Source organism: Balaenoptera borealis (assembly GCF_965194805.1).
Source record: "Balaenoptera borealis genome assembly, chromosome: 2".
Taxonomy (NCBI): Eukaryota; Metazoa; Chordata; class Mammalia; order Artiodactyla; family Balaenopteridae; genus Balaenoptera; species Balaenoptera borealis.
Genome location: NC_138867.1, coordinates 65,749,525 through 65,769,914, shown reverse-complemented (window position 1 = coordinate 65,769,914; position 20,390 = coordinate 65,749,525). Strand labels below are relative to the sequence as shown.

Below are 20,390 nucleotides of genomic sequence, written 5' to 3'. Positions count from 1 at the left end.
ATATTCTGTTACAAAGAAATGCAAGGAGTTTGCAGAAATTAAAGGCCCACCGTTATTTGCAGAACTGACTTCTTATGAATAAGAATTTGAAGGCATTATGACCATGCTTCTCATAACTCAATTCTTTAACTATCTGCATCAAGATCACTTATGAGACTCATTTCAAAAATAAACTTTCCTCTTGGTACTTTCCACTCAATTTTGCTGTGAACCAAAAACTCCTCTAAAAATAAAGTCTATTTTAAAAAATGAATCTGGATACAGACCTTACACTTGTCACAAAAATTAACTCAGAATGGATCATAGACCTACATGTAAAATGCAAAACTGTAAATCTCTTAAAGGATAACAGAGAAGATCTAGATGACCTTGGGTATGGCAATGACTGTTTAGATATAACACCAAAGGCACGATCCATGAAAGAAACAGTTGATAAGCTGGATTTCATCAAAATTAAAAAAACTTCTCTCTGCAAAAGACACTGTCAAGAGAATGAGAAAACAAGCCACAGACTGGGAGAAAATACCTGCAAAAGACACATCTGATAAAGGACTGTTATTAGAAAAATACAAAGAGTTCTTAAAATGCAACAATAAGAAAATGAACCGTGCAATTAAATAAACAGGCAGAAGGCCTATACAGACAGCTTACCAAAGATATATTGATACATACGGCAAATAAGCATATGAAAAGATGCTTAGCATCGTATGTCATTAGGGAATTCCAAATTAAAACCACAATAAACCTACACACCTATTAGAATGGCCCAAATCCAAAATACTGAGAACACCAAATGCTGGCAAGGATGTGGAGCAACAGGAACTCTCATTCATTGCTGGTGGGAATGCAAAACGGCACAGTCATTTCGGAAGAGAGTTTGGCAACTTTTTACAAAACTAAACATACTCTTACCATACAACCCAGCAATCACACTCCTTGGTATTTACCCAAAACTGTGTTGCACAAAAACATGCACACAGATATTTATAGTAGCTTTATTCGTAATTACCAAAACTTGGAAGCAATTACAAGGTCCTTCATAAGGTGAATGGATAAACTGTAATAAAAACAGACAATGAAATACTATTCAGTGCTGAAAATATGAGCTATCAAGCCATGAAAAGACATGGAGGAAACAAACACATATTACTAAGTGAAAGTAGCCAATCTGAAAAGGCTACATACTGCATGATCCCAACTAAATGACAGAGGCAATGGAGAAGACAAAACTGTAAAACAAAGGTTGTAAAAAGAGCAGTGGTTACCAGGGGTTAGAGAAGAAAAAGGGATGAATAAGCAGAGTATGGAGGATTTTTAGGGCAGTGAAACTATTTTATATGATACTATAATGGTGGATACATGCCGCTAAACATTTGTCCAAATCCATAGAATGTACAATGCCAAGAATGAACCCTAGTATATATACCATGGGCTTTGAGTGATAATGATGTGCCAATGAAGGGTCATCGATTGTGACAAATGTACTGCTCTAGTGGGGGATGCAGACAGTAGCAGAGGCTGTGCTTGTGTGGGCAGAGGGTACATGGGAAGTCTCTGTAGTTTCTCCTCAATTCTGCTGTGAACTTAAAACTGCTCTAAAAAATAAAGTCTATCCAAAAAAAAAAAAGTTCCTTGGGTTCCATACCAAAGTTACTGAATCAGACAGAATCCTGGAAAAGTGTTATGATCTGAGGAATATGAGTTTTAGCAAATCTCTCTGGAGACAAGACCACTAATCATGTAGGGAGAGGTGAGAAAAGGAAAGGGGAGAGAAAATGGGAAAGAAGAGATGAGGACAAAAATTAACATTGACTGATATTCTTGTGTACCAACCTCAAAGATTCAGATTCAGCAGAGCTAAAGTGAGGCCTAGAAATCTGTATTTAAAACCTCCTTAGGTGATTCTGAAACTACAATGAGGTACCACCTCACACCAGTCAGAATGGCCATCATCAAAATGTCTACAAATAATAAATGCTGGAGGAGGTGTGGAGAAATGGGAACCCTCCTACACTGTTGGTGGGAATGTAAACTGGTACAGGCACTATTGGAAAACAGTATAGAAGTTCCTCAAAAAACTAAAAATAGAGTTACTATATGATCCAGCTATCCCACTCCTGGGCATATATCCAGACAAAACTATAATTTAAAAAGATACATGCACCCCTATGTTCACAACAGTACTATTTACAATAGCCAAGACATGGAAACAACCTGAATGTCCATCGACGAATGGACAATGAAGATGTGGTGTGCGTGTGTGTCTGTGTGTGTGTGTGTGTATAATTGTGTATATATATGTGTCTGTATATATACATATATATATATATATATATATATATACACAACAGAATATTACTCAGCCTTAAAAAAGAATGAAACAATGCCATTTGCAGCAACATGGATGGACCTAGAGATTATCATAACAAGGGAAGTTAAGTCAGAAAGAGACAGACAAATACCATATGATATCACTTATATGTGGAATCTAAAATACAACACAAATGAACATATCTACGAAACAGAAATAGACTCACAGATAAAGAGAACAGACTTGAGGTTGCCAAGGGGGAGGGAGGGATAGGGGAGGGAAGGATGGGAGTTTGGGATTAGCAGATGCAAACTATTATATATAGGATGCATAAACAACAAGGTCCTACTGTATAGCACAGGGAACTATATTCAATATCCTGTGATAAACCATAATGGAAAATAATATGAAAAAGAATATAAATATGTATAACTGAATCATTTTGCTGTACAGCAGAAATTAACATAACACTGTAAATCAAATATACTTCAATAAAATTTAAAAAAATAAAATAGAATAAAACCTCCTTAGGTGATTCTGATAGAGGGCGGGACATCCCTACATCCAATGAAGGAGCTTCATGGAAGTAAGGTTTTAAAAAAAGGGAGCAGGAGGCTGAAAAGGAGGTTAAAATGGCACATAACATTTCTGATGTAGAAAATAAAATGACTGTTCTGAATGTTAAAAAGAAAAAGGATATAGTCAAAGGCAATGAAAGGATGATTTGAGCAAAGGACAAAACAACTAGAGAAAAGGGTTCTCCGTCCTGAGATCAATAATTACTTCTGCCAGAAGACAGCCCTGCTATGTGTCTCATGATCATATAGGTGCACACTCTTCACCATCTTCATGGAGACAAGGCCGATGACAAAGTTATCTCTGGGGATTTAGTCTCAAAAACAGATTAGTTAGTAAAGCTCTAACATGCCAATTACCAGAGTGGTAGTTTCTAAATGCCACAATGTAAAGCATTTATTATAAACAAGCAAAAAACAACTGGCAGGTCGTTCAGATAAAAATCAGTTCATACAGTGGGTTAAAAAAATCAATTTTTAAAGACGACATTCAAAATCCATCAAGTCGGTAAGTGTGTCCATGAATTAGCACCTAAAACTAGGGTAACCACGTAATTTATTATTCAGAACAAGACACTTTTGAGTGAAAGAGGCTTTTAACAAGTACACCAGGAAAACAGGGGTAGACCAGAATGTCCCAGATTGATCCCAGGCAAACCAGAATGGATATCTCCCTAGTGGTAATACCTCTTTGAACATTAATAAACCTAACGATAATCATCTATACTAACCACAATGTTCCAAAGAGGAATTGATGGTAATTACAAAGTTAGAAACCGCAGATGGTATTAATCCAAGTTCCTTTTTCTCTCCACCCATGTCCTTAGTGTGAAACATCAAATGACACTTTTATAATTACTTGGCACAGCAGTAATTAATACTGATCTTGGAACTTAGTAAAGCTCTACAATAATTTGTAGACCACATTGGATTCAATCTAGTCTTTATTCTGGAATTCATGCAGTGAGCACTATTTCACCAGCTACCTTACCACTACCACTAAGACAACAGGCTCTAACTTGGACAAATTGGCAGAAGAAATTTTAATTTTTTTGTTTTAAGATATAGTATACTTCTATATGGATCTTGAATCCCTAGTGAAATCGTATCTTGATTATGAAACGAAGAGTCATTTCGTTGGATTTCTAATATGAAAGGGTTTGGTTTTTCTTTTCTATTTCAACAAATATTTATTGGGGTTCTACAGTATGCCATGCTTTGTCTAAATGATAGATGAAGCAGAGGAGAGAGAGAGATCAAATGATTGTCAATCCAATGAAAAATATTGTTTAGTCACTTGTAATCTATGAGACTAGTGGTTCACAAACCAGACTGCACTTTAGAATTATTGGGGGGGAGCTCTAAAAAAAATCTTGTGGCTTGCCACATAAAAATCTGTACATAAATGTTCACAGTAGAACTATTCATAATAGCCAAAAAATGGAAAGAGACCAAATGTGTATCACAGTTGATGAATGGATAAACAAAATGTGGTATATACATATAATAGAATAGTTTTCAGTAATAAAAAAGAATGAAGTACTGTTACCTGCTACAACATTGATGAACCTTGAAAACAGTAAGCTAAACGAAAGAAGCCAGACACCAAAGACCACATATTGTATAATTCCATTCATATGAAATGTCCAAAATAGCAAATCTATAGAGACAGAAAGCAGGTTAGTGACTGTCTAGGACTGGGGATTTGGGGGAGGAATGGAGAGTAACTGCTAATGAGAACAGATTTTAGGGTGATAAAAATGTTATAAAACTGACTACAATCATCAGAGAAGTGCAAATAAAACCACAATGAGATATCAGCTCACACCGCTTTGGATGGCTATTATCAAAAAGACAAGCAGTAACAAGTGTTGGTGAACGTGTGGAGAAAAGGGAACCCTTGCACCCTCTTGGTGAGACTATAAATTGGTACAGCCATTATGGAAAACAGTATGGAGGTTGCTCAAGAAATAAAAAATAGAACTACCATATCATCCAGCAATCCCACTTCCAGGTTTATAACTAAAGGAAATCAAATCAGGATCTCAAAGACATTATATCTAATGTTAGAATTGCAGCACTCCTTAAGTTTGATACCTGGAGTACATACCCAATCAATGGCATCTTCCCTGCCAATCTCCATGGCACATGTGCAATCTTCATGTCTAGGACTCTGACACAACTTTCCCTTCAACACCTCAGCACCCTGGCTGGGAAGGAGCCTCACTTAGAATTGCAGTTTGGCAGTGCTGATCTTCTTCCAAACTTGGAGCAGGCCTGACCTCCTGCAAATTGGCTGGCTGGCTGATATCCTGCTTATCTTAGAGAATCTACCTTGTAATATTCCACACTGTCACCTGCCAGACACTGAGGACCGTCACTGCCTGGACACACTGCTCCTGAAACCCTTACCTGCTTGAATGTTGACACTGGGCAAGCCAGAGATAGCCCCAACTGTCCACTTGGATATGACCTGTGATTGCTGGTCCCTGCAGCTCCCTCAGGTATGAGCATGACATTCCTGGATTCATCTCCTTTTTCTGCTGGCCTGCCAGTAAGGTTACAGCACTACCTCTGTTAATATAAAACATTTATGGTCTTACGGAGTATTGAAACATTGCTTAAAAAGTGTTATTTTTAAAATTTAAAGAGTAAATCCCAACTAACTCTATTTGGAGATACGTTTGAGAATTTCACCGTATGTTAATATTTCTGGAAGGATGGAGGAATCAAACTACATCATATTCTAACTCCATAAAGGTGGGGAATCACAGGGCTAAAGCGTGAGTGACTCAAAAGTGTAGCAACCAACCGCTCTTCATCAACTTGGGGAGACTTAATTGACTGTGTCCAGGGCTCACTGTTAGGGCCACTGTAAGAAATGATCTAAAGGGACCTTCCCTGGCGGTCCAGTGGTTAAGACTCCGCGCTTCCACCGTAAGGGGCGCAAGGTTCCATCCCTGGTCGGGGAACTAAGATCCCGCAAGCTGCGCAGTGCAGCTAAAAAAAAAAAAAAAAAAGAAAGAATCTAAAGAAGAAATTAGAAATGTGGCCATCAAGTGAAGGCATTTCACTGAGTAGGAATGAAAACCGAGTGGGAAACAGGATGGAAAGTCTTTGTGCAAGATCATATATTTAGAAACAAAAAGAATATGGCTATGAGAAGCCAGGCTGTGAGTGCTATAAAAAGCTCAGGGACAAAGCTGAGCACTGTCACCCTAAACATGCAGGGAGCGAGCATTGTTATGAATCAACATAGCTACAAGGTTCAATACCGGGAAGACCACACATTTGCTATGTCAGTTAGTAGAAAGGTCCAAAACGAGAAAGCTCAGTTCTGTGTACTTGAGAGGAGCAGCAACCTTGGTTCCACAATTAAACCTAACAAGTAACAAATGTCCCAAATAGTTGAGAACCCCCGAATTCAACAGGAAAAAAAATCATATATTATAGCAAGTATTCATCAAATGTTTATTACTTGAATGAATGACAAATAATTTAATCCAACAATCTTCAAATTGCTTAAAACTATGACAATATTTAGCTTTTCAAATTTCATATGACCTGACTCTTTCTGTGCTCGTTTCTAAAAGCCTGATAATTCCTTCTATTTCTCTTCAAAAATCCTTATGCTTACAGTGAATAAACTGGCAGCATTATAAAATTATTTTAGTTCGAATGAAAAGGTATATTCCTGCAAGACATTTCAACCAGTTGCAAATTATCTGAACTGAAACAAATAAAATTATGCATTAAATTTTTATATCACTCTAAAAGTTCATGAACTGTATATTCTACCACTCCAGGTTTTACTTAGAAGTTTTTGATTTTATTTGACTCTTACCTTCCACGAGATTTTCTAATGACATGATAGAAATCTTAATATTCAAAAGTGTTTATACTTTTAAAAGGATGGCAGGAACCTGAAACAGACTTTCTACACAAAAGGCCTCCCTGTTTCTAACAGGAATATATCACTGTCAGGTTTTATGCTCAGGTCACACAAAGATGGGCTGTTATTAGAGAGTTGTTTTATACAGTTGGTATTTTTAATTCTCTATTTTTTGGTTCCAAAACGTTGTCTTCATTTTCATCAGGAAGAGAAGTCTGTAATTTCTTCCAGTTTGAACTCATCCATCCACTTTTGCAAATCATTTGCATCATTTATCGTCCATAACTTCGCAAAACACTTTAGCCTTTTCCTGGAGAGAAAATAAAATACTATTTCTTTTATAAATGCAATTGTTAGAGGCCAGCACATCTCATGGAAAGCTATGAAAAGTCTGTAACATTAGACTCACAGGCAAGGTCCTGTGGTTGGGAAGCTATGTCAGGAAGCATCAGCCTTCCTGAGAAACAAGTTTTTCAGTGCTGCTATTATAATCAAGAGACCAAAGTTGTTGATCAGCTCTCTTGCCTCCGGGGAGGGGAGAGCCCAGCTTCCTCCCTCTTCTAACTCAGCCGGAGGCTATGTGTGCTCACAGGATGAAAAGTAAAATTGATTTAATAAAATAATGCAGGCTATGGAAACAGTAAAATGCCAACATAACAGACCTACTTAGGGTCTGAAGAGGGAGTATTTGAGTTCCAATCACTGCTCTGGCACCAACTAGCTGCGTGACCCTGGTTTCCTGGTCAGCTTCCTACCCCCGTTTGGCCTCATTTCCCCCAACTATAACATGGGGATGACAGCAGTACCTATCTCACAGGGCTGTCGTAAGGATTAAGTGAGTTAACGTATGTAAAGCAATAAGAACAGTAACTGGCACAGGGTCTAGGCTGCTGCAAAGGACTGACTGCCCAGACTTGCTGGTGCACACAGCAAGCATTCAGTAAATATTAGCTATTACCAAACCCACATGAATGCACCAGATTCAGTTTGCTTTCTTTGATCTCGCCAATGGAATCGATGTGACAGGCACTTTTAGTGAAAAGGAAAAACAATAAATGCAGTGTATCCCGATAAATCATCAGATTCCATCCCAATGCAATCTCTTTCTATAATTCTGTCTTTTTAAGATAACTTTCTAGATTTCAAAATGTCATATACTAGTTGGAAGAGTTAAAATATTTATAAATAACCTGTGAATTTCACTGCTCTTGCTTTATAGGCTATACAGCAGCAACATGTATAAAATCTCATATTTTATCACCATCTTGCTTATGTATCTTTTGTAGTAAAGTTTTATTCTAGTTTCTTTAGGGAAAAAGAAAAATAAGAAGACAACAAGAGAGGATTTAAAGCAGCCCAAAGAACTAAGGGCTAAGCTTATTTTTAAACTCTCACAGATGATTACTTTTCTCTCTAGAAAAATTCTATGTTAATCTATTTTGTAACAAATAACTAGAAATAGGCGGTCACTGATTACATTTGTTTCTAACTTGGCATTGAGGAAAGGATCCAGAAGAGAATGTCAACAGAGGAAACGACATGTCTTTTATAGTATTCCAGCACTTTAGACCTGGTTCACCAGCATTTACCACTGCGAAGTGTGGAGTGCAAGGCAGAACCGCAGAGGAAGGAAGAAGAGAAAGAGAAGTTGGTTGCACAACTGTACATCAGTATACAAGTTGGCAATTGTTTAACTAATATTAGGTGTTAATATTTCAATATTTAAATAGGGGATGATTTCCAGAACTAAAAAATATTCTTACAGTATAGTGGTCAGCCAAGATGTTCTATTGGACTAACAGCCTGTTCACTCTTGGTCATATGGTTATGGACCAGGGCAATAATGTCCTGCCCCAGGCTGATCAGACTCTCCAAGCAGAGAAGGAGTGGGGTAGGTGGTAGGTGAGGAGCTTATGTTGTTTTATAATATAATCTTATATTTGGGGGAAAAAGGCTATAATTTATTATTTATTAGTATGATATTTTCCTAGGAGTATCTTCCTTCCAAAGTATGTCTCAGGTTTATATGAAGATTAGTATATATTCATATAGGTTTATATGAAGATTAGTATTAGTATATTAGATTATATGAAGATTAGTATATATATATTATTAGTTTATATGAAGATTAGTATATTAGTATATATTAGTATATATGTCTCAGGTTTATATGAAGATTATATATTAGTATATATATTAGTATATTAATATATATTACTGACTATATACTTGCTGGCTATTCAGGGTAAAAGGTGAGTGCATTCACAAAAGCGCTCCTAGATGATGGAGAAGTCGGTTAGAATGAAAAATTTGTCACAAACAAATCCACAAAGTAAGTGACGTGTGGATACTGACTCTAATCACCTAGTTATGTGATACTATTATTTTCATTCATGTCCTGACAGAATTCTTCATTTCTGAATGCAACCACTGCATATCTGAATGCAATATATGAATAAAAGAAGTACTCTAAACATTTTATATATTGAGGTTTCCATTAGTAATTTTTTGCATAAATGAATATTTTAGGCAACGAATGTGTTGGTACATATTAAGGAGTTAATTCTTTAGAGAAATGATTAAAAAACCAATTTATCAACTTAATAAAGATCTGACTAGAGAGGGCTGAGTGAATTCACATGAGCTTTGGTAAGAGCTGTTTTCATTTTACTGTAATTAAATGTTTCACAATACTTCAAGAGACACTTGAAGGAAGTCCTGATGTTCATTTACAGGACAATCCTCTTCCTGGGACAACTTGGAAGATTTCATTATAAATCAAAAGTGCAGCACAATCATTCTGACCTTTTCATATTTACTAATCCTTCCAGCTCTTTTGATTTGCTAGCTGCTTTCTTTAAAATTTCTCCAGGAACATCTGCTAGTTTAGCCACATTGAGTCCATAACTCCTTGCTGCAACTCCTCTGGTTATTTGATAAAGAAAAGTGACAAAATCAGGAACCTGGTCTTCTTCACCTAAAAAATAGAGTTAAAAAAGAGAGAGAGAGAGAGAGATAAAGAAAACCATGCTTGAAAGTTGAAAGAAATTAGAGGATTAAAGACAACATACAAATTCTTATAACTTTATTCAATTAAAATCTATAATATGAAAAAGAAATCCATTGTTCCTAATCCCTTGTTAGCTCCTTTTATCAATACTACATATCTAGAAAAGGGTAAATACTGCTTTGAAAATGCTTTTGCATTTAGAATCTATCTTTTAGCTCAGTTAAAATGGTTTTTAACAATTACTCATTGTAAGCTAAGAAGTATTTAGTTTTATGCTGTTTGCTGAAAAATTTCAGATGACCTGTATCAATAAAAGAGTGATTCCGATACATGGTACAATACAATTTCTCCTTTAAAAATAGATTTTTTTTTAAAAAGTGTTTCCAGTGGAAGAATATATTCACCAGTCTTATAATACACTCTGTAAAGTAACATATATAAAAGATGTTTCTAAGAGTGCTAGAAACAAAACCACAAAAACAGATAAGGAAATATTACATGTTGCACAGTTTAAATAACAAGACTGAGAAATTCTGGCTTATTAAACATCCTAGTTAACTAAGAGCTATACATATTGAAGTGGATGCTGTTTGGTACCACCCAAATCCCACTCAGGACTGAAGCGTTTACTGCCCCAACTGTCAGGAAGGCTGTTAAGCCTGCAACCCTCAGCTGTGTGCTCTCTTTGGGAACTTCCTCAGCTGAAGAGAACTGCTTCACCCAAGGTCACATCCCATCTTGGGCAACCTGCGTCCAGTGACTGGTTGCTATGGGGGTTTGTAGGCAGCCTCTAAGATGGCCACCAAAGTTCCCTGCCTCCTAGTGTTCAAGCCCTTGTGTCACTCCCTCTCCTTGAGTGTGGGCTGGTTCAAAGGACTTGCTTCTAGTGAATAGAATATGACAAAAATTATGGCATGTCACTTTTGAGATTACATTATGAAAGACTGCGGCCTGTCTTGGGCACTCTCACTTTCTGGCTTGTTTGCTCTAAGGGAAGCCAGTGGTCATATTGTGGGCTGCCCTATGGAGGTCCCATGGAAAGAAACTGATGTCTCTGGGCAACAAGTCAGTGAGGGCCTGGAAGCCTACCAACAGCCACGTGAGTGGACTTGGAAGTGGCTATTCTGAGGTCTGCCAACAGCATGTGAGTGGGCTGGAAAGTGGATTGCCCCAGTCAAACCTTGAAGTGACTGCTGCCCTGGCCGATACCATGATGTAGCCTGTGAGAGACTGTGAGGCAGAGGTGTTCAGCTTAGCTGCCCCTGGATTCCTGCTCCACAGAAATTATGAGATAATAAATATTTGCTGTGCTAAGCTGCTATGTTTTGGGGGGTAATTTATTATGCAACAGTAGATAACTAATAAAAGGTATAAGGCCTGGCTCTCTCACCCGAAGTTGAGGTAACTCTGAAGGACCAACCCTCGTCAGAGCTCTCTGCAGGGTTGGCTGAAGCCTTATAACTGTAACACAGCCCAGGACTGCCCAGTCCTGCTCGGGTGTTGATCGTGAGAGGACTCCCCAATAAACCCTGGCATGTAAACCTCAGAATCTGCTTCCTGGGGAACCAGTCTACCACATAGTACATATACATGAAGTTAAAACTTTTAAAGAATTGGGATATAATGAAGTACAATAATACAAAGACAAGGCTGTGAAGGGATTCAGAACAAGCCTCCCCAAAATGTGCCACTCTGGCATGCAGACTGTCTGGAGCTGAAGACAGGGAAGGTCCAACAGGCTCAGGAAGGGCTTTTTAGCTCCCCCTTCAACGGCCTAAAAGAATTTAGATGGAGGTAGGGGGGGCCCTGGCTCAGAGACAGACTGTTACCACAGATAACGTTTATCTGAATGACCTATGTATAGGGCAAGACAAGCATATAATTACCAAATATCTGTTTTTCTTATTTCCCTGTGAATTACCATCCTCCCCTTTGATGCCCCAGTCTCCTATCCCATTCCTTAGCTCAGGATGGCATAGGAGCCTCAACTGCCCAACTTGCCCTCATATTCTTATGAGGCCCCCGTAGATAAATAATTAAATTTGGTTTTCTCCTGTTAATCTGTCTTATGTTAATTTGATTATTAGACCAGCCAAAGAACCAAGAAGGAGTGCTTCCCTGGTGGCGCAGTGGTTGAGAATCTGCCTGCCAAGGCAGGGGACACGGGTTCGAGCCCTGGTATGGGAAGATCCCACATGCCACGGAGCAGCTGGGCCCGTGAGCCACAATTACTGAGCCTGCGTGTCTGGAGCCTGTGCTCCGCAACAAGAGAGGCCGCGACAGTGAGAGGCCCGCGCACTGCGATGAAGAGTGGCCCCGCTCGCCGCAACTGGAGAAAGCCCTCGCACAGAAACGAAGACCCAACATAGCCATAAATAAATAAATAAATACTTAAAAAAAAAAAAAAGACCTTCGATATGTTAATGACATTAAAATTTCCTTTAAAAAATAAAAATAAATAAAAATAAAAAAAAAGAACCAAGAAGGGTAGAGAACAAATTCTTCTCCCCAACAGCTGCATACAGTTTAATCTTTGATAAATCTAAAGCAGCTCGGGATTATGCAGCTCTTATTACAAAATTCAATATAATTGCACGGTATTGCAAAAATGTCCAAGATAAACCAGATTCACAATGATTTCTGAGACCCTAGTATACTTATTATAAGTTTATCAGGAGCTTTTTTCATATATTATTTCATTTGATAAATGTGTATGCTTTATTCTTTTATCAGCTAAAAGCTAAAAAGCCAAAAGACTGAACACAATGGAGAACAAGGATAATGGAATTTTCTTTAACCTCCTCTAAGAATTCAGCAACAGACAAATAATACCTTTCTAAGGGTGGGTGCTAGAGGTGGGAGGTGAAAAGAATGCTGACACGCCCAGGAATACATATAGACTAAAACTCACATTACAAAGCACTAAGAATACCTTTTGCCTCCAAATAAAACTCAAGGAACACAAAGAACAGGTGACAAAGTGGGTGGGAAAAGACTAGGAAAGAAGCATGTAGAAACCAGTACCTGCTAACCTGGATAGTTTTTTGTTACCCTTCAATGCTCACAAGACCCAAACTCAAGTGAACAGCAGTGGGGTATCAAAAAAGCCAATTCTTTTCATCTCAAAGACAAGTATTGCCTTTATCACTTCAACTGGGTTAGTCCTAACTGATTTCTCCACCTCCAGCCTCTCCTCTATAATCTAGCCTCCACACTGACCTTTCTAAAAAAGAGGTTAATTCATCTGTCAGTCCATCTGTCCATTCATTATCCATCCATCCCTCCACCCATCCATCCATCCATCCAACCATCCATCTATCCTTTTCTGAAAGCCTACTAAATGCCACAAAACCCCTTCATTTAAACACTGCTCTGCTGACGGCTTTTTCCTTTTTTTTTGCTTTATATACATATAACATGTAGTATATATAATATAGCTAGCTAAAAAATGTCTCTTAAATATAGCTATAAAATATAGTTAAATTATATAAAATATGATACTGCTCCCAAAAAACTCATTAACATACCTCAGTACAAACAACTGCTGAATTTGTCATCATATGCTGGTCTCTACTTTAGTACTAATTATGGTAGTTCTTACAGCATCAAGGTAAATAATGTAACCACTCTTCCATAATCACCTGAAGGAGCTATTTTTATAGTTACGTTCTACTTCAAGACTACCTTTCACCACTCTTCCATGGGAGAGAGAGGGAAGAAGAGGGAGAAGAGAGAGAGAGAGAGAGGGAGACGTGTGTGTGTGTACAAAGGAAACATGGAGGTGGAGAGAGCCAGGTCGCAGAGCAGATGGTAAAACGACTCACTTCTTTACAGCTTCAAATAAAAGTTCTTAGTGAGGACCCTCCTTGTAAGCTATGACCAAATTCTTAAAACAGGTATTACTGAAAAGCTTATCTGACACAGCTTAGAGTCAGTGAAAGTAATCATTCAAGTTTCTGTTTGTTACAGGGAAACTTAGCAAAACTGTTTTAAAGCAAAACTCCTCTAGGCAGGTATTAAAGAGATGTGTGCTGATCAAATAGTTTCTGAAGTCACTTTTAGGATAGATTCATAAAAATTTAGAGATGGATGAGGTTAGGTGACTTTTCCAACATCTATTGGACTGGAAGAGACTAAAACGCAGGTTTCTTACTGGTGGTCCCTTGCTGTATCTACCACACCAAAGGAAACAGATAAGCATAGTATCTTGGAAGTCACCCAAAAGGCCACTGGGGCATTTTACCGATGACCAATGGCCTCTAATCTAGACAGAAGAAGAATTAGGTCAGAGGTAAAGGCTGAAGCATAGATACAGTCAGGGATAATATTGGAAGTGAGCAGGCAATGGAAGAATGCTTCAAGTTTCTGAGTGAAAATTATTTTCAACCTAAAATTCTAGCCCTAGCTAAATTATAAATCAAGTGTGAAGGTATGGAGACATTTTCATTCATGCAAAATCTTAAAAACTTTACCTTCTTTAGTTGATATTATTAGTAGCCTATCCAAAATCTATTCCACCTCTAAGAAAACCCTGATTTATAAAGGAATTAACTCCCTGACCATTTATCTCAGGGAGCAGTGTCTTCATATCCAGCTCCAAATGTTGATCCCAATTAGTCTAGGCTGATCAAAGTTATCCCTTCCATTCTTACTTCTAGGAATTGGTTTAAGAATGATCATGTGATTCAGTCCTGAAAATAAGATAGGACACTGATGAGATGCTAGTGGGTATCTAAGAAAAGTTCCCTTGCTCCTAAGAAAAGAGTCACAGGAAAAGCTGGTCCCTTTTCTTCCTTCCGACATTGTCAATTCTGGATGCAATGCAGCATCTTGCTGCTAGTCTGATGATGAAACCAGCAGGGCAGGAAGACAAAGCCTGGAGAACTGCAAAGAAGAGGAGCTGAAGCCCACCCTTCCTGAGGTTCCTGTAATACGAGATTATACGTATCCTCATCATCTGAGCTGGTGTGAGTCCAAGTGTTCTGTTACTTGCAATCAAATGCACAGAGGAGAGGTTAAGAGACTTCCTAGGATGATATCAACAGCTGGGCAGCAGGCCTAGGAAACAACCAGTTCAGATGAGCAGGAGGACAAAGGGCTCCAGGAAGAATGACACCACTGGGGAAAACTGGAACCAACAGGTTCAATCATGTGGAAAACTGTCTAGAGAGGTGTTTTGCAAAACTATTGGAGGATACAGGAATTTTCAACAATAGACTCAAATAAAACAATGAAAAACTAAAAACAATTATTACCTTCAAGAAAAACATTGTTAAAGAAAGAAAACATACTTGTCTCCATACTTGGCTCATGAGTAAGCAATACCTACTGGCAGTAATAGTGAAAACAATGAATGTGAATGAAATGGAAAAAACGTGAAACTACTATACCAGGAGGAAGGGGAAGGGAGGGCCGAAGACCCTCATTTAACAGAAGTCAGTAAATATTGTGTCAGGTTGATGAACCAAGAGATAGGAAAATAAGCACAGTATTTAGAACTATGGAAGAAATGGATGAAAGAGTCAAAAGCAGTTGCCTTGGGACTGGGATGGGGAGGAGCCGTGGAGTAATAAAAGGATGGAAGCAGGGGAACACTGCCTGTTAGCATGAGTCTTTGGATCATTTAGTTTTTAAAAATTATGTTCACGAATAAAAATCTAAATCAATAAAATAAAATGCCAAAACACTTAAGATGTAAGGGTCTGGGTTAGCAGTCAGTTCACATCAAACACTTACCACTGACCCTTCCCTGCTAGTGAACTCTGTTTTGTTTATCCCATTGGATTTTAGCTTATAAGCTCCTCCTGTCACTTTGGATGCAGATGAATAGATACAAAACTGCTTCCATGAGAGAATTTATGATGTGTTTTTCAAGACCGCATGGTGGTGAAAGGCCAGGACTGCCTAACATTACATTTATCTTAGGTCCAGTACTTTGTTTTATTTGGGCCAGTTGCCTGATATCTTTTTCAGGTCCATCCTTACTTATTACTTTTGCAAAATAAAATTTGGACTCTGGAGTATCTTTGATAATGGATTTTCCATTGTAGCACACCAAATGCATAAACCATCACTGGCCCACAGCTTAAAAAAAATTATTATTGAACAGGGGAAAAAAAAAAGCTAAAATCTACTATATTACTTACAGCACTTGAATTTTTTCTATTGGCTAATGATGTTCTTTTTCACGAAAAGAACATTTCTAGCAGAGCAGAAGAGAACCTGCAGGCAGAGGACATGGATTCTAGGCTCAGTTCAGCCCCCACCCAGGTGTCTGACATGGGGAACCCACTTTACCTGAGATTCACTTTCCTTGTCAAATTAAGATAACATGTATGGCCCGTATAGAGTACTGCTCTTAGTAAGTAATTAATGTTAAATGATATTTTGGGAAATGTATTGAGTATTTTTAAAGATAACTAATACACTTGGACTGTTAGGGCATCTTTCCTGAGACGGATCTAAGAATAAAACCTAAATGATCCCCTCACCCCACCTTCTTGTAGAAAAATGAGATAAGGAGGGCCAGAGAAGGATTCAGACATGGCGAGGATAAATGCAAATTCTATCTGACCCTAAGCTTAGAGAAAATGAATTTGGACAAATGTCAATTACAATCAACATTCACAGCTTTTATGATTAATAAGCAATAAGTTCATGCTTCTATGAACTTCAAGTTATAAATTATGAAAACCAACAGAATTCTAGTTGTACTTACTGCAAGAACAATTCATACCTGGGTCCTGTTTGCTTTCATCCTCATTGACCAAGAATCCCATGTGATAATTCCCCACCTGTTGTGAGTAACTTTTTTCTAATTCACAGACTGGTGGATAATGGGTAACAAAGAGGGTTAAGGATTTCACCTAAAGCAGTGAGACATAATGAAAGTTATTTTATTTTTAAATTTTAATTTAAATTTTTCTCCAACTTCATTTTGAAAAATTTCAAACCTTCATAAAAGCTTCAAGACAAGTACAATGAACACTCATGTATTCTTTATCTAGACAACCATTTGTTAATATTTTGCCATATTTCCCCTTTCTTCCTCCCTCCCCCTCTACACACACACACACACACACACACACACACACACACACACACACTTTTTTCCTGAACCATTTGAGAATTGTAGACACCATGACACTTGGTCCCTAAATACCTAAGATTCTATCTTCTGAGAACAAAAACATTCTCCTACATAACCAGAATAAAATTAATACACTCAAGAAATTTAACAATGATATATCACTATTTACTAATATATAGTCCATGGATTCCCCTTACTGTCCCAATAATGTTCTTCAGAAATTTCTTTATATTAAAAAAAAAAAAAAAATCAAGACTCATGTGGTGCACTTATTCGTGCCTCTTTAGGCCCCATTAATCTAGAACAGTTCCCCAGACTTCTCTTTTTTGACTTCTATGTCTTTAAAATTTTTGAAGTATCCAGGAGGGCTGTTTTGCATAATCTCCCTCAATTTGGATTTGCCTCATTCAATTCAGATTAAAACTTATTACCAGCAATATTACATATATACGTAGGTGACATACCCTTTTCAGTATATCACATCAGGAGGCACATGATGTCAATCTGATCTATTATTGGGGATGCTAAAGCTGATTATTTGGTTTAAGTGTGTGCCCAGAAGATTCCTTCACTGCACTGACACCTTTCTCCTTTGTAATTAATAAATAACTTTGAAACTGTGTGAATATCATTTTCTCCAACAATCTTTCATCCAAAGGTTTTACTATCTGTTGATCATCATTGCCTGAATCAGTTATTATTCTGGTAGTTAATAAATGTAGATTAAAAAAAAACCAACAAAGCATTCTCTGTTAGCTGGAATTTTGTAAAGTAGAGCTTTCCCTTCTTCCTCCCTACCCTCACCATTTTAAAATTTATTTTTGTGTTGTTAGTATCAGTACAGACTTGTGGATTACTTAATTAGCAATGTTTTAAAGCACAGTTATACGTGTTCTAGAAATCCCTATCTTAAGGGAAGTTAACACCAAATCTTGGTCTAAAAATTAGCAGAAGAGGGTAATCAAATTGAAGAACTCCAGTTTTGATTCATCTGCCATTCGCCATATTAAAAGTCAGAACATATGCCTTCTCTCTAAAAACAATTACAAATAAACCTATTAAGGCAGGATTTCTTTGACAAGTTGCTCTTAAAATCTGCCCTGAAATATCTTAGGACCAGCTGTCTCCCTGGTGTCCCTTCCCTGAGCTGACGGGCATTTCTAGCTGGAAGACCTAAGGGTTTGGGTTACACCACTGCCCCCCTCAAGGCCATTTTCACCCTGCAGCAGCAACACGTAGCCTCCCTGACTCCTCCTTTTCCTCTCTTCCCCATCCCAGCAATCGAAACACATGAAAAATAAAGATTTTCATCCATAAAAAACTTAGGGACTCTTGTTCCTGAAGAATCCTCTTCAATGACTTAACTCCAAGGTAAACTTTATCTAAAACTAACACTTTCTTCATCAACGTTTAAAATATCCAAAAACTGCTACAGAAGCAATGAAAACATAAGTGACAAATTCAACTCTGTCCTAATTTGTTCCTGAAGGTTCTTAAATGACTCTTTGAGATTGTGACAAACTGCTTTTGGCAGCCAGCCTCCAACATGGCCCCAAAGATCTTCGCTTCCCAACGCTCATGCTCTTAAGTAGCCTCTTCCACACTGATCAGGGCTGGCCCTGTGAAGTCAACAACATGACGGCAAAATAAAATGCACTGTTCCTTCTACCTTGGCCTCTTGGAACGCCTCCTCTGGGGGAAGCCAGATGCCACTCTGTAAGGATACTCAAGCAGCCCGTGGAGAGGCCCATAGCGAAAGAAATTGAGGGCCCTGGCCAATCGCCAGCACCAACTTGCCAGCCATGTGAGTGAGCCACATTGGAAGAGGATCCTGTAGCCCTGGGTGACAACTTGACTGCAACCTCAGAAGAGGCCCTGGGCCAAAACCACCCAGCCAAGCTGCTCCCAAATTTCTCACCTCCAGATACTCTGAGAGACAATAAATGATTATTGTTGTTTTAAGCCACTAAGTTTCAGGGTATTTTGTTATGCAGTCAATAGTAACTGATACACTGCTATAGAGTTGATACAATTAAAGGAAACTCAAAGTTGACAAATTCAGCTCTGTCATAATTTGTTCCTGAAGGCTCAAAAAAAAAGGAATGTCTTAATTAATTAACCTATTTTTTATTAAATGAAAGATTCTTTAAATTCTGTAGTGCTTTACAATTTTTGGAAGTTTCACACACATGATTTCATATAACCCCATAATAACCCTTTTTCCCCTTACCCCTAAAAAGCCCTTCCCTGCTTCCTTCTCCCCACTAGTTTTCTCTCTGTATCTGTGAGTCTGCTTCTTTTTTGTTATATTCACTAGTTTGTTGTATTTTTTGATTCCACCTAAGTGATATCATACAGTATTTGTCTTTCTCTGTCTGAGCTATTTCACTTAGCATAATGCCCATCCATGTTGCTGCAAATGGCAAAATTCCATTCTTTTTTACAGCTGAGTAGTATCCTTTTTTTTTTTTAAACATCTTTATTGGAGTATAATTGCTTTACAATGGTGTGTTAGTTTCTGCTTTATAACAAAGTGAATCAGCTATACATATACATATATCCCCATATCTCCTCCTTCTTGCATGAGTAGTATTCTTAAATGAATGTTTAAAAAGTGTGTTTTGGAGGCAGATATAGAACTATACTGAACCTGTCGTTTCTACAATGATTAAAGAAAAGTTCCTGAGCTATATCTTTTTGCAAATACAGAATTTCTTTAAAAATAAAAAGTATTAATTTTAAAACAGAAAATATGTCATCATTAACTATGTAATCTAACTAAATGTTTAAACAAAAAACTGAGGGCCACAAAACTTTAAAGAAAAGGGGATTTTATTTTTGCAAAGAAATATGAGCAAAAAATGAGCTTTTATTGGCTATTTAAGGAAGAAAGGAAGAAATGAAAATGGAAGGAAGACACAAAGAAAAGTGTAAAAAGTAGAGAACAAAATAGAAAAAGAAAAACCAAAGAAGAGACAAGGTTCAGGGGCAGGTGTTAAGGTGAGAGAAAAAAAGGAGAGATCAAAATAAACAAAAATAGAGACAGTTAATAAAGGGGACAGTTTGATGGAGATGACAGGGGTGCAAAGTTTGACACAAACAAAAGTTCACATTCAGATGCTTAGAAACGAACTCTGGTACTTCCCTGGTGGCGCAGTGGTTAAGAATCCACCTGCCAATGCAGGAGACACGGGTTCGATCCCTGGTCAGGAAGATCCCACATGCCACAGAGCAACCAAGCCCGTGCACCTCAACTACTGAGTCTGCGCTCCAGAGTCCGCAAGCCACAACTACTGAAGCCCGCGTGCCTAAAGCGTGTGCTCCGCAACAAGAGAAGCCACCACAATGAGAAGCCCACGCACCGCAATAGAGTAGCCCCCACTCGCCACAACTAGAGAAAGCACACGCACAGCAACAAAGACCCAATGCAGCCAAAAAAAAAAAAAAGAAATGAACTCTAAAAAAAAAAAAGACACATGCACTGAAGGTGTTACTAACATAGAGACACCGAA

General features: G+C 37.9%; 1 protein-coding gene across 1 annotated transcript in view; it reads right to left on the bottom strand.

Annotated features, from left to right (window-relative positions):
- Positions 1–6,343: 6,343 nt before the first annotated feature.
- Positions 6,344–20,390, bottom strand: part of MSH3 (mutS homolog 3) — a 182,291-nt gene continuing 168,244 nt past the window's right edge. The window contains 4 exon segments of the mRNA XM_082375445.1: positions 6,344–6,996; positions 6,998–7,088; positions 9,584–9,755; positions 16,525–16,654. Coding sequence (XP_082231571.1) covers positions 6,919–6,996; positions 6,998–7,088; positions 9,584–9,755; positions 16,525–16,654 — 471 coding nt within the window. The 3' untranslated portion in view covers positions 6,344–6,918.